At 45.7% G+C, this 13,194-nt stretch overlaps 1 protein-coding gene across 1 annotated transcript in view; it reads right to left on the reverse strand.

Moving 5' to 3' along the window:
• SORCS3 (sortilin related VPS10 domain containing receptor 3) overlaps nucleotides 1-13,194 on the reverse strand; it is a 774,589-nt gene that overhangs the window by 84,286 nt on the left and 677,109 nt on the right. Inside the window, exons 17-18 of the mRNA XM_040361656.1 lie at nucleotides 6,826-6,939; nucleotides 556-727 (exon numbers count right to left, since the gene is read on the reverse strand). Of these exons, the coding sequence (XP_040217590.1) occupies nucleotides 556-727; nucleotides 6,826-6,939 (286 nt within the window). The remainder of the gene's footprint in view (nucleotides 1-555; nucleotides 728-6,825; nucleotides 6,940-13,194) is intronic.

The following is a 13,194-nucleotide window of genomic DNA, read 5'->3' on the forward strand; positions in this document are numbered from 1 at the left end:
TTGTTAATTTAGCAAAAAAATAAGGGAAAACCAAGTGGTGATTAAATACCCCCAAAAGAAAGCTCTATTTGTGTGAACAAAATGCTAAAAATTGCATATGGGTACAGTGTAGCATGACCGCACAATTGTCATTCAAAGTGTGACAGCGTTCAAAGCTGAAAATTGGCCTGGGCAGGAAGGAGGTGAATGAGGCTGGTATTGAGGTGGTTAAGGTTATTTGTTCTTTTTACATTTCTACTTTCTAATCTTTTACTTTGGAACTTTTCAACTTCTAAATAAATGTTTCAAATCTTTCAACGTGAGCAGAAGTTGTTGTTTTTGTTACCAAGACTTTGCACACTTTTGATTTGATGCACCAGTAATGTATTTAGCTGATATAAATTCAATTCGATTTTTAAGTTTAAAAGGAGAATGGGATCACCATTAACATATCATTTGAGTCATAAAGTTATACCCCCAGCATACGAAAGCAACATCAGTGCTTGCAATTATCTGAATACAGTGATTTGCCATATTTCCGGCACAACATGAAACAAGCTTTATTTTTGAGCTTACCTCCTCCAAGTGGACTAGGAAAGTCACGTTCTGGCCTTGGTGAACCCCCAGCTTCCCATCACTTGTAGTGAGCTGGAGACCTTGTGGGGCTTTGCCTGAGCACTGCTGAGGCTTGGCCCTGTACTGTTCCCGCAACCCATCTGTGCAGTTGTTGGACACAATTCTCCGATACCTACAATACAAAAGCACAGAACAAAACTGTTACTGTTATAGGAGACTGTCAGATTGTCTAGAAAGTGTTTGTGAACAGTAATTTTCAAGTCTTGCCACAGATTCTCAATTGGATTTAGGTCTGGACTTTGAATGTGCCATTCTAAAGCCCCATACACACGGTCGGACTTTTGGCCAACCAACTTCAAAATCTGCAACTTTTCGAATTTGTCCGACCGTGTTTACGTTCCATCGGACCAACTTTTTTGGGTTTCATCGGACAAAAAGTTGCGAACGGACCAACTTCCCGGCAACAAAAGTCCGATGGTGCCTTGTCCGACCGTGTGTACAGCAAACCATCGGACTTTTGGACAAAGTACAAATGCGCATGCTCAGAACCAATGTTAAACTCAATCAACAATAGCAGAAGTTAACCAAAGGGTGGCGGTAAAGAGCAGAAAACCCACGTGATGTTGGGAAAGTGTTAGAAAAGTTGGCAGAAAAGTCTGAGCGTGTGTATGCTATGGGTGTGATCGGACAAATCAATTAGGACAAAAATCCAAGGGAAATTTTGTTGGATGTCCGACCGTGTGTACGAACCTTAACACATGAATATGCTTTGATAATAACCATTCCATTGTAGCTCTGGCTGTATGTTTAGGCTTGTTGTCCTGCTGGAAGGTGAACCTCGCCCCAGTCTCAAGTCTTTTGCAGACTTTAACAGGTTTTCAGAACAGCTGTACTTATACTGAGATTAAATTACACACAGGTGGACTCTATTTACTATTTAGGTGACTTCTGGCAAATTGGTTGCAACGGAGTTCAATTAGGAGTATAAGGCCCCGTACACACCATAGAATCCATCCGCTGAAAAATCTCAGCAGATCGGTTTCAGCGGATAGATTCTATGGTGTGTACAATCCAGCGGATCTGTTTCCGCGGATTTTTCTCCCATGCGATGGATTTCCAGCAGATAAATATTTGAAGACATGTCTTCAAATCTATCCGCTGGAATCCATCCCAACGGATTGATCCGCTGGTCTGTACAGACTCACCGGATCAATCCGTCCAAAGGGATCCCCCGCATGCGTCGTAATGATTCGACGCATGCGTGGAATTCCTTATATGACTGCGTTGCGCACGTCGCCGCGTCATCATCGCGGCGACGGCGCGACACGTCATCGCCAGAGGATTTTGGCGCGGATTTCGATTCGATGGTGAGTACACTCCATCACATCAAAATCCGCGCAAATCCTCGAGAGGATTTATCCGTGGAAACGGTCCGCTGGACCGTATCCGCGGATAAATCCTAACGTGTGTACGGGGCCTTAAAGTCATGCCCTGTACACACATGAAAACGGACCGATGGACCGTTTTCATCGGACGAACCGATCGTGTGTAGGCACCATCAGTTTTTTTCCCATCGGTAAAAAAATAGAACCTGTTTTAAAATGTTCGTATGGTTAAAAAACCGATAGAAAAAAACGAACGTCTGTGGGGAAATCCATCGGTCAAAAATCCACGCATGCTCAGAATCAAGTCGATGCATGCTTGGAAGAATTGAACTTCATTTTTATCAGCACGTCTTTACGTTTTTTACGTCACCGTGTTGGACACAATCAAATTTTTAACCGATGGTGTGTAGGCAAGACTAATGAAAGTCAGCTTCATCGAATATCTGATGAAAAAATCCATCGGTTCATTTTCATCAGACGATCGCGTGTACAGGGCATCAAGGGGGCTGAATACAAATGCACGCCTGCAAACCTACAGAGAAGTCGCCAAGAGGCCCATGGTAACTCTAAAGGAGCTGCAGAGATCCACAGCACAGTTGGGAGAATCTGTCCACAGGACAACTATTAGTTGTGCTCTCCACAAATCTGGAATTTATGGAAGAGTGGCAAGAAGAAATCCATTGTTTAAAGGTATCCATAAGAAATCCTGTTTGCAGTTTGCATGAAGCCATGTGGGGGACACACATGTGGAAGAAGGTGCTCTGGTCAGATGAGGCCGAAATGTTTGGCCTAAAAGCAAAACGCTATAGAATCTGCTGTGGCAAGGCTTGAAAATTGCTGTTTACAGACGCTCTCCATCAAATCTGACAGAGCTCAGAGCTTTAGCTATTTTGCAAAGAAGAATGGCCAAAGATTTCACTCTCTAGATATGCAAAGCTGGTAGAGACATCCCCAAAAAGACTTGCAGCTGTAATTGCAGCGAAAAGTGGTTCTTCAAAGTAATCACTGTGGGTGCTGAACACAAATGCACGCCACACTTTTCACATATTTATTTGTAAAAATTTGAAAACCATTTATCATTTAATTTCCACTTTACAATTATGTGCCACTTTGTGTTGGTCCATCATACACAATCCCAATAAAATACATTTACATTTTTGGATGTAACATGACAAAATGTAGAAAATCTCAAAGGAAATTAATACTTTTACAAGGCACTGTATTTGCAGGTTTTCAAGTTATTTATTTTGTATTTTTTTTCAATTGGTTAAACTTGAACCTGTGTCTTTTTTTCCAGCCTAACTATGTAATTATTTCAATTTTTCCAAACTCAGCCCCTGGAACTGGTGACCTCATTGGAAGAAAATGGTCTCTATAATTCTGTTCTGGTGACAATTCAAATTTTTGGATTTTCCCATCACTTTAGTGGTCAAATGTACAAATAGAGAAGGCAAATCACACAGTTTATTCTATATCTTGGGAACTCTATTGGTGAGGTACCTGTGAGTTTCTGGGCCTGCACATCTGCTTTTCCCATTATGAGGGGTTCCCACAATTTTTTTGCTGAGTGTCCGAGTGTGTACACCTGCTGTGGCCCTTATGAGGGGCTCCCAGCATCCCTTTGCTGAGTTCCTGGGTCTGTTCACCTGCTTTGCCTCTTATGAGAGGCTCCCACAATCCCTACACTGAGTTCCTTGGTCTGTACACTTGCTGTGCCCATTATGAAGGACTCCTACCATCCCTGAAATGAGTTGCTGGGTCTGCATACCCACTGTGCTCATGATGAGGGTTTCCACAATCCCTACGCTGAATTTCAGGGTCTACACAACTTTGTGTGCCCATTATGAGGGTCTCCCACCCCTGCATTGAGTTTTTTGGTCTGCACACCCACTATGCATATGATGAAGGGCTCCCATCATCCCTGCATTGAGTTTTCGGGTCTGCACACTTGCTGTGCCCATTATGAGGGTCTCTCACCATGCCTGGTAGCTTTTTTATTTATTTTATATTAGCAAAAATGTAAAAGGAGAAGATGCCACCAAGACACCAAGGTAGGTGGTGGAACCCAAAACTCCCAGTTAGACAGGAACAGGAGTTTAAAATTATAGCAGGGAGATCCTGTTGTTGGATTATCCCAGACACCAGACCAAGCCTGGATTGGCCATAGGGCAAACCAGGCACTTGCCCGGTGGGCCGCCAAGCTGCAAGTCCTTGCGGGGCACAAGGCTCTTTGAGCCCACGCCACTCATGCAGCCCGGCTGCCAGTTAAATTCAGCCATCGGCGCCGGGGGGACATAAACATAGAGGGGGAGGAACTAGATGAGAAGCCTGTATAGGTCAGCCGTCAGTGCCAGGGCGTGACTGCAAAGGGGGAGGAGCCAGAGCAGACACCTGCTGCTGACAACTTGAAGACAGTCCAGCCTGGACAATATCCAATGGGGGACCCATATTGTCAGAACATGGATAACAGAAAACGTGAGTGCAGCCCAATGTGCTCTCCGTCACCTCCGTGCTCTGCGCTCACTCCCCCTGTAACCTGGATAGGAGGAGCGGTGGTGGGCGACTGCATAAAGAACAATCACTCTCTTTATCTTCCTCATGTAGTTTCGAAATGCCTGCGAGAGGTAGAGGAAAAGCAGGAGACTGCAGTAGTAAGATGGAGAGAATGATTATACAGTATATGCAGCTGCCCCCACCTCTCCTCCTATCCTGCTTATTTCTGCTACCCCCCCCCCTGGGCTCTTTACACCACCCATACTCTTTGCCTCCTCATGCTCTCTGCCACGCCCCTAGTGCTCTCCACCTCCACCATGCTCTCTGCCACCCCCCAGTGCTCTCCACCTTCCCTATGCTCTCTACCGCCCCCAGCTTTCCACCTCCCCCATGCTCTCTGCCGCTCTCTCTGTTTTCTCTGCCACCCCCCCATGCTGTCTGCCACCCCCCATGCCCTCCATCACCCCCCCTGTGCTCTGCGTTCACACCCCTGTGCTGTTCATCTCCCCCCACGTTCTCCGTTTCCCCCCTGTGCTCTCCACACCCCCCCATGCTCTCCACTGCCCTCCCTGTGCTCTCCACCTCCACCCATGCTCTCTGCCACCCTTCCTGTTCTCTCCACCTCCCCCATGCTCTCCGCCTCCCCCCATGCTCTCCACTGCCCTCCCTGTGCTCTTCACCTCCCCCCATGCTCTCCACCAGCCATCCTGTGCTCTCCAGCTCCCCCCATGCTCTCCACTACCCTCCCTGTGCTCTCCACCTCCCTCCCTGTGCTCTTCACCTCCCCCAACGCTCTATGCTGCCCCCCCGTGCTCTTCACCTCCCCCATTCTCTCTGCTGCCCCCCCCTTGTGCTCTCCACCTCCCCCTATGCTCTCCGATGCCCCCTTGTGATCTTCTCTTTCTCCCTGTGCTCTCACCCCACTCCATGTTCTTAAAGTTCTTCCCTGTGCTCTCCATCCCCCCATTGCTCTTTCCTGGTCCCACTTTAACCCCCCCCCCCCCAAAACCTCTGCTGGGTTCCCCCCTCCCCTCTCTCAGGAGATCTGCCAGGGTGAAGAGTGGGGAAGGGGCGGTTAACATGTCATGGGCTGCTTAATCCAAAATGCCCGTACCTATTTTTTGTCCCAGTCCGGGCCTGCATCAGTCATAACAAAATCAGGGGCTGATCGAGCTCACCAAGCTCTACCTGTAACTAAGATATCATATTCCATTGGAGTAAACTTTTAAGGATATTAACCACTTAAGTTCCGGACCATTAGGCTGGCCAAAGACCAGGACACTTTTTGCAAATTGGCACTGCGTCAAATTTAACTGACAATTGCGCGGTCGCGCAACGTGGATCCCAAACAAAATATATTAAAAAAACGTATTTTTTCTCAGTTTAGGCCGATACGTATTCTTCTACATATTTTGGGTAAAAAAAAAAAAAATCGCAATAAGCGTTTATTGATTGGTTTGCGCAAAAGTTATAGCGTCTACAAAATAGGGGATAGTTTTATGGCATTTTTATAAAAAAAAAAAATTCTAGTAATGGTGGCGATCTGCGACTTTTATCGTGACTGTGACTTTATGGCGGACACATGGGACACTTTTGACACCATTTTGGGACCATTGTAAATTTTACAGTAATCATTGCTATAAAAATGCACTGATTACTGTAAAAATGACACTGGCAGTGAAGGGATTAACCTGTAGGGGTCAAGTGTGACCTAGGGAGTGCTTTTAACTGTTAGGGGACGTGGCTTGCCTTGACACTTCACTGGTCGCTGTTCTCGGTGACAGGGAATAGACGATCAGTGATGTCACTAGGAAGAACGGGGAGATGTTGTGATTACACTGACATCTCCCCATTCTTCTGCTCTGTGACCCGATCGCGGGACACCGGCGGAAATCGAGTCCGCGGGTCCCATGGGCGGGCACAGCCACGGAGCTCGCGACCACACGTGCCATTCTGTTGACGGAAATCTGCCGGCGGTCCTTAAGCGGTTAAAGACAATCTATTTTGACTAAGATATCTGCTTCTCTCAACAACAGTGATATACCCATGATAATACCCACCATATCAGAAGTATACAACTTAAGTGCTATCCACCCTGCTACTTGTCATTTTAATTTGGTTCAAAAACAGAAAACATCCCTCCGGGGAAAATCTAGATTGTTTGTTTTCTTATCATTTGTCATTTTGCTTTGGTTCTCACTGAAATAAAAAAACATTTACTCTGAAGACATGCAGCATAGAACTGCCAAAAATGTGTTTCTTTTGGTTTGATTGTCAGGGTCTCGATGGGTCACCTAGAAGGTTGTAGAATGTCAGTTTGTATTTTTCTCTCTTGAGGTTTCTTAACTCACGTGAAGAGTAATATCATTTCCTGCTATGACTATGGCCTTACCCGCTGCTCCTCAGAAAGCTCTGACCCTGGCTGCAGTCTTTGGTGATGGAAGTTGGGTTAAACCAAAATGCCGGCGTGCACTGGTTCTTCCCTTGCCTCTCGTAGCCGTAGTCACTGAAAGACAAAATAAGCAAAAAATTCATGCTTTTTTTAAAATATTAAACATTTTACAGCTGTCAAGTGTCCGATACCTCATTTAAAAATGTGCACCAGACGCCTGTGATGTCATCACATTCCCTCCTTACCGACTGCCAAGTTATCTCCTCTACCACAGCCAGATTCTCCCCTGCCACATTCTTATTTCCCCCTTCTTCCACCAAATCCACATTCTCCTCCCTCCCCCACTACAGACATATTTCCCCCCTTCGTCATCACGTTCACCTTTGTCAAACATCACAGCAACATTCTCCCCTTTCCATTATAACCTTTCCATTTACCCCTTTCTCCCATCATAACCACCCCCCCCCCCCTTTCACCACATCTTCTCCCCTACCCCACCACATTCACATTCTCCCCTATTTCCACCATATTCACACCCCCCCCACACCACACCACACCACATTCACCTTCTACCTCCCTCTCCACTACACCCAGACAACCCCCCTCCCACCACATTCACATCCTCCTCCCTTCCCACCACATTCACATCCCTCTTCCCCACATTCTTCTTTTTCCAAACTATATCCACTACCACCCGAATATTTTCCTTTCCCGACTATAACAATATTCTCCCCTCCCCAATTGCATGCTTCTGCTTCCCTTTCTCCCACCACATCATCCCCCTTCCCCCAAAACATCATCCATAGCCATCACTTCATAGCCAAATCCACCTCCTTCCCCACCACATTCACATTCTACTCCTCCACCACATCCACATTTTCCCTGTCCCCACCACATCCACATTTTTCCCGTCCCCACCACATCCACATTTTTCCCGTCCCCACCACATCCACATTTTCCCCGTCCCCACCACATACACATTCTCCTCTCTTCCCACCAGATTCACATCCCTCCTACTTCTCTTCCCCACCATATCCACATTCTCCTATCCCCCCACACCACCACATCCACATTCTATGCCTCCACCACATCCACATTTCCCCCCGTCCCCACTGCGTCCACATTTCCCCCCGTCCCCACAACATCCACATTTTCCCCATCCCGACCACATCCACATTTTCCCTGTCCCCACCACATCCACATTATCCCTGTCCCCCACCATATCCACATTTTCCCTGTGCCTACCACATACACATTTTCCCCGTCCCCACCACATCCACATTTTCCCTGTCCCCACCACATACACATTCTCCCCTCTTCCCACCAGTATCACATCCCTCCTTCTTCTCTTCCCCACCATATCCACATTCTCCTATCTCATACTATATTTAGCAGGGGCCCTAGTGAATAAACTTGTGGGTTTTATTTCACACAGCATTTGTGCAGCGATCTTTAAATCACAAATTAAAAAAAAATACACTTTAATGAATATTAATACACACACAAACACAATATAATAAAAAAAATTGTAAAATATAAAAGATGGTGTTACGTCGAGTAAATAGACCCCTAAGGCCTTGTACACACGACCGGACAGTCCGCTGAAAGCGGTCCGCCGGACCGTTTTCATCGGACATGTCTGGTCGGAGATTTGATTTGATGATGAGAGACAATCCGCGCGGACAGACAGCGCGGTGACGTGTCCGCGCCGTCGCCGCGACGATGACGTGGCGACGTGCGTGACGCAGGAAGGTCAATGCTTCCATGCATGCGTCGAAATCATTCGACGCATGCGAGGGATGGCGGCCGCTCGGACATGTACGGTAGGTCTGTACAGACGACCGAACATGTCCGACGGACAGGATTCCAGTGGGATGTTTCTAAACAAGTTTGGAAATATTTGCCCGCTGGAAAAAAGGCCCGGCGGGCAAATGTACGCTGGAATCCTGTCCGCTCGGGTGGACAGACGACCGAACATGTCTGCTGAAACTGGTCCGCGGACCAGTTTCAGCAGACATGTTCGGTCGTGTGTTCGGGGCCTAACATGTCATGTTTTAAAATTGCGAACACTCATGGAATGGCAAAAAACGCCATAGGCGATGCTTTAAAAGCCTTTAAAGTTTATCAGTTTAGATTAACCTCCTCTAGAGATTTAGACCTCCTCTAGGTCTGGTGCTAGAATTATTGCTCTCATTCTGACGTCCATGGCAATACCCCACATGAATGTTGTGATCGCTGTTCACGTATTCGTGCAGGACTAACGTGAGCGTTTGGCTTTGTGCACGAGCATGGGGGGATCAAGGTGTTTAAAAAAAAAGTTTATTTCTTTTAATTCATAATAATTAAAAAGTCGAATATAATACTGCACAATAATTTATAAAAAAATATAAATTTTTAAAAACCGTCAATTTCCGGCCAAGTGTATCCTGAATTTTCTATACTGGTTTCAGCACTGGAGTTTTCATTCATATAAAATGATGTACATATATATGATTTGTGGTTAATTTCACCTTCCTGATTGACTCCAATGCATTTCACCAAGATGGTTCAAGTTCAACAAAATCCACAAATTGTGGAATTTATATTTTTGGAATATCAATACTCTCAATTTCCTCTTCCCATTCTTCAATTCTGTCCTCACCTCAATTCAATTCTGTCCGAAACTAAAATAAAAATCTGTTGACTAGAGATAGATTTTAGTCTTTGGACTTACGTCTACTTTAAAACAAAGGCATTAGAGTTGAGATTCCAAAAGTGTTTTCGGTTAAATACACATTTAAAAAGCATTAATGTACATGAGATCATCCTTAAGGGGGAGATAGAAATGGTGTTTTTAATTTTGTGAAATATTAATGCGAGTCTTTGTACAGTTAGTGAACATTTTCTTAATTACTGCGTCGCCCATAGGCACGTTTTATGATGAGGCTAAGCAAGCATTGAGTGTAATTTTATTTAATGTAAGAAAAAGCTGAATTCACGCATCTCACACTCGTCTTTGGTCTGTCGTAGCTTCAAAATCCTCCCTATAATACTTGACAATAAAGATGATATTTTGCTTTCCAAAATTCACACCTTCCACCTTTATCAACATGCTAAGAGCTAGATTCATGTAGCTCTTACGTCAGCGTATCTATTGATACGCCGCGTAAGTCAGTAGATGCGCCGTCGTATCTATGCGTGCTATTTACGGAGCTAGATACGCCTGAATTTCAGCTTCCTCCGACCAACGTAAGTGTTAGTACGCCGTCGTATCTAGGGTGCATATTTACGCTGGCCGCTATGGGGCGCTTCCGTAGATTTACGTGTAGAATATGTAAATGACCTACATATGCCGATTAACGAACATACTTGCGCCCGCTACGCCGTTTACGTAAGGCTTACGTCCGGAGTAACGTTACCCCTGCTACATGAGGCGCAGCCAATGTTAAAGTATGGACGTCGGAACAGCCGTCAAATTTTACGTCTTTTTTTACGTAAGTGGTACGTGAATGGGGCTGTGCGTAGGTTACGTTCACGTCCAAAGCATTGAGCCGACGTATCTTAGGGAGTATATGCAACGTGACTCTGAGCATGCGCGCTCATGCGCGGATCATTAGTGCAAAAATTTACATGGGGTCACGGCTAATTTGAATACAACACGCCCACTACCTTCCACATTTGAATTAGGCGGGCTTACGCCTGCCTAGTTACACTACGCCGGCTCAACGTACGGCGCCAGATCTTTGTGAATAAAGGTCTGGGCGCCCTATTTTACGTCGGCGTAGCGCATATGAGATGCGCTATGCCAGCAGAACTATACGCTGAGCTACGTGAATCTAGCTCGCTATGTCTTAATTGCTTTTATTACATACCTTATTTTAGATCCAGTGATATCATCACTGGGTCCCTTTGCTTCTATATTCAAATTCAGGCAGATCAGCACTGGTGGGAGGGGTTGGCAGGGTGCTGTAACTGAAAACATCACACCACCCTGCCTCAAAATACCCCCCCCCTCATGTGGATAAGTAAGGGTTAGAAGAAAAAGAAGAATTGAAACCTACACTCAGGGCCGATCCGCCCTATTGGTTCACTATGCAAGGCGCTTAGGGCCCCGAAAAGCTGCAACGGGCCCCCCAAATTACTAGAGGCCCCGCCTGGTGAGAAGTCATTTTCGCCCCCTCACCCTGCTTCTCAACTCGCTGGCTGCATGGGAGAAGAGGTAAGAAGTCAGCACCCCCCGCTTCTCAATTTAATGTAAGATGTCATTTCCGACAGCAGAACACCCCCTCCCCCCGTTTCTCAACTTTCTTTAATGTGACATGTCACTGTCGTCAGCGCCCCCCGCTTCTCATTTTTAATGTGCCATGTAATTTTGCTTAGGGCCCCAGGGAGGTCAGGATCGGCACTGCCTACACTATAAATAAAGACAGCCGTCATTTCCGTTTATGGAAATGATGGCTGCAGGGTGGTTCCATTGATCTGGGATGACATCATATGATGTCGCCCCCGCTCTCACCATGCTTGCGTGCCCCCGGGATGTGGCACATTCCCGATCTTGGTAAAGCTATGTCCAGTCACATGTAAACAAGGAAATTACAGTTATCGGCATTCCTCTTCTCGCGCTTGAAGTGTGTGAGGTGAGGAGAATCGATCGGCCACATTTCCTTACAGGGTAGACCTGTACAGATAATCAGGGCACTGACCATCAGTTCAGGCCCAGCAGTGCCCATCAGTGATGCCAGTCAGTGGCCATTAGTGATGCCAATCTGAGATCTGAAGTGCATGCAATGGGGCTGATCTGAGATTTGAAGTGCATGCATTGGGGCTGATCTGAGATATGAAGTGCATGCATTGGTGCTGATATGAGACCTGAAGTGCATGCATTGGGGCTGATCTGATATTTGAAGTGCATGCATTGGGGCTGATTTGAGATCTGAAGTGCATGCATTGGGGCTGATCTGAGATCTGAAGTGCATGCATTGGTGCTGATCTGAGATCTGAAGTGCATGCATTGGTGCTGATATGAGACCTGAAGTGCATGCATTGGGCCTGATCTGAGATTTGAAGTGCATGCATTGGGGCTGATTTGAGATCTGAAGTGCATGCATTGGGGCTGATCTGAGATCTGAAGTGCATGCATTGGGGCTGATCTGAGATCTAAAGTGCATGCATTGCATTGGGACTGATCTGAGATTTAAAGTGCATGCATTGGGGCTGATCTGAGATCTGAAGTGCATTGCACTGGGACTTATATGAGATTTGAAATGCATGCATTGGGGCTGATCACGTGTTGTGTGCACACCAATTATTCAATTTCTGCACTCATAGTTGTACTGTTAAGGACAAGTTAAAATCTTTAATCATACAAATATTTTAATTAACAAATTTAACTTGCAATTAGCCGTATGGCTATAATGACATAAACTGAAGACATGAAGCGATAAATTCTATAATGGGATATGTTTCCCTGACATGCCGGTTGTCTTATGCTCGTGAACATGATACTTATTGTGGAAAAGGTTGCTGACCCCTGTTTTATATGATGGTTGGTTCTCAGTTTCTATAAGTGTTCCCTTGGTAACACTAATAAATACATTCATATGTACAAGGTGTACAGGACTATTTACATATTTAGATACAGAACTGTTGAGCAAGGACATTGCCACATATTTACTGTACAGTATTCCCTCTGATGAAAAAGGCTACTATGAAGCCTCTTATTGTTGCTTACTATCTTGGCAATTGAAATAAACTACGAGATCATAAAAAATGTCCAATATATTGCTGCACAATGGCTTACCCTTCCAAACCAATGATTTTAGTTCAGTTCCCATCTAAAGAAATTATGTTGGTCCCATAAAAAATCCAAATGGAGCTTCCCTTTAACAGTAGATGGATTACACCTGTAACGGAACCCCAAATGGGACAGGGATTAACGCCGTTTAAGATATTCCGGGCCAGATCCTCAAAAGCGATACGCCGGCGTAAGCCGTCGTATCCCTGGTTCTAACTTTGGAACTGATCCACAGAATCAGTTTTCCAAAGTTAGGCAGAAGATCCAACATGTGTAAGGGACTTACAGTGCCGGATCTTAGGATGCAGTACCGCATCCGCCGCTGGGGGCATTTCGAGTCGAAATGCCGCTTCTGGTATGCAAATTAGCACTTAGGGCGATCCACAAAGCTTTTCAGCTTCGTTTTTTCGCCGTAAGTTTTAGTTTGCAAGTGTAAAATTAGGGCTGCTTTTACAAAGTGTAAAGTTAGTAACACCATGTAAAAGCACATTCAAGCGACGGCATTTGGTATGCATTCCTGAGGGAGAACGCCCCGGCAATTTGTAAAATCAAAACCGGCATGGGTTCCCCCCCAGGAGCATACCAGGCCCTTAGGT

The sequence above is a fragment of the Rana temporaria genome, chromosome 8 (assembly GCF_905171775.1).
Source record: "Rana temporaria chromosome 8, aRanTem1.1, whole genome shotgun sequence".
Taxonomy (NCBI): Eukaryota; Metazoa; Chordata; class Amphibia; order Anura; family Ranidae; genus Rana; species Rana temporaria.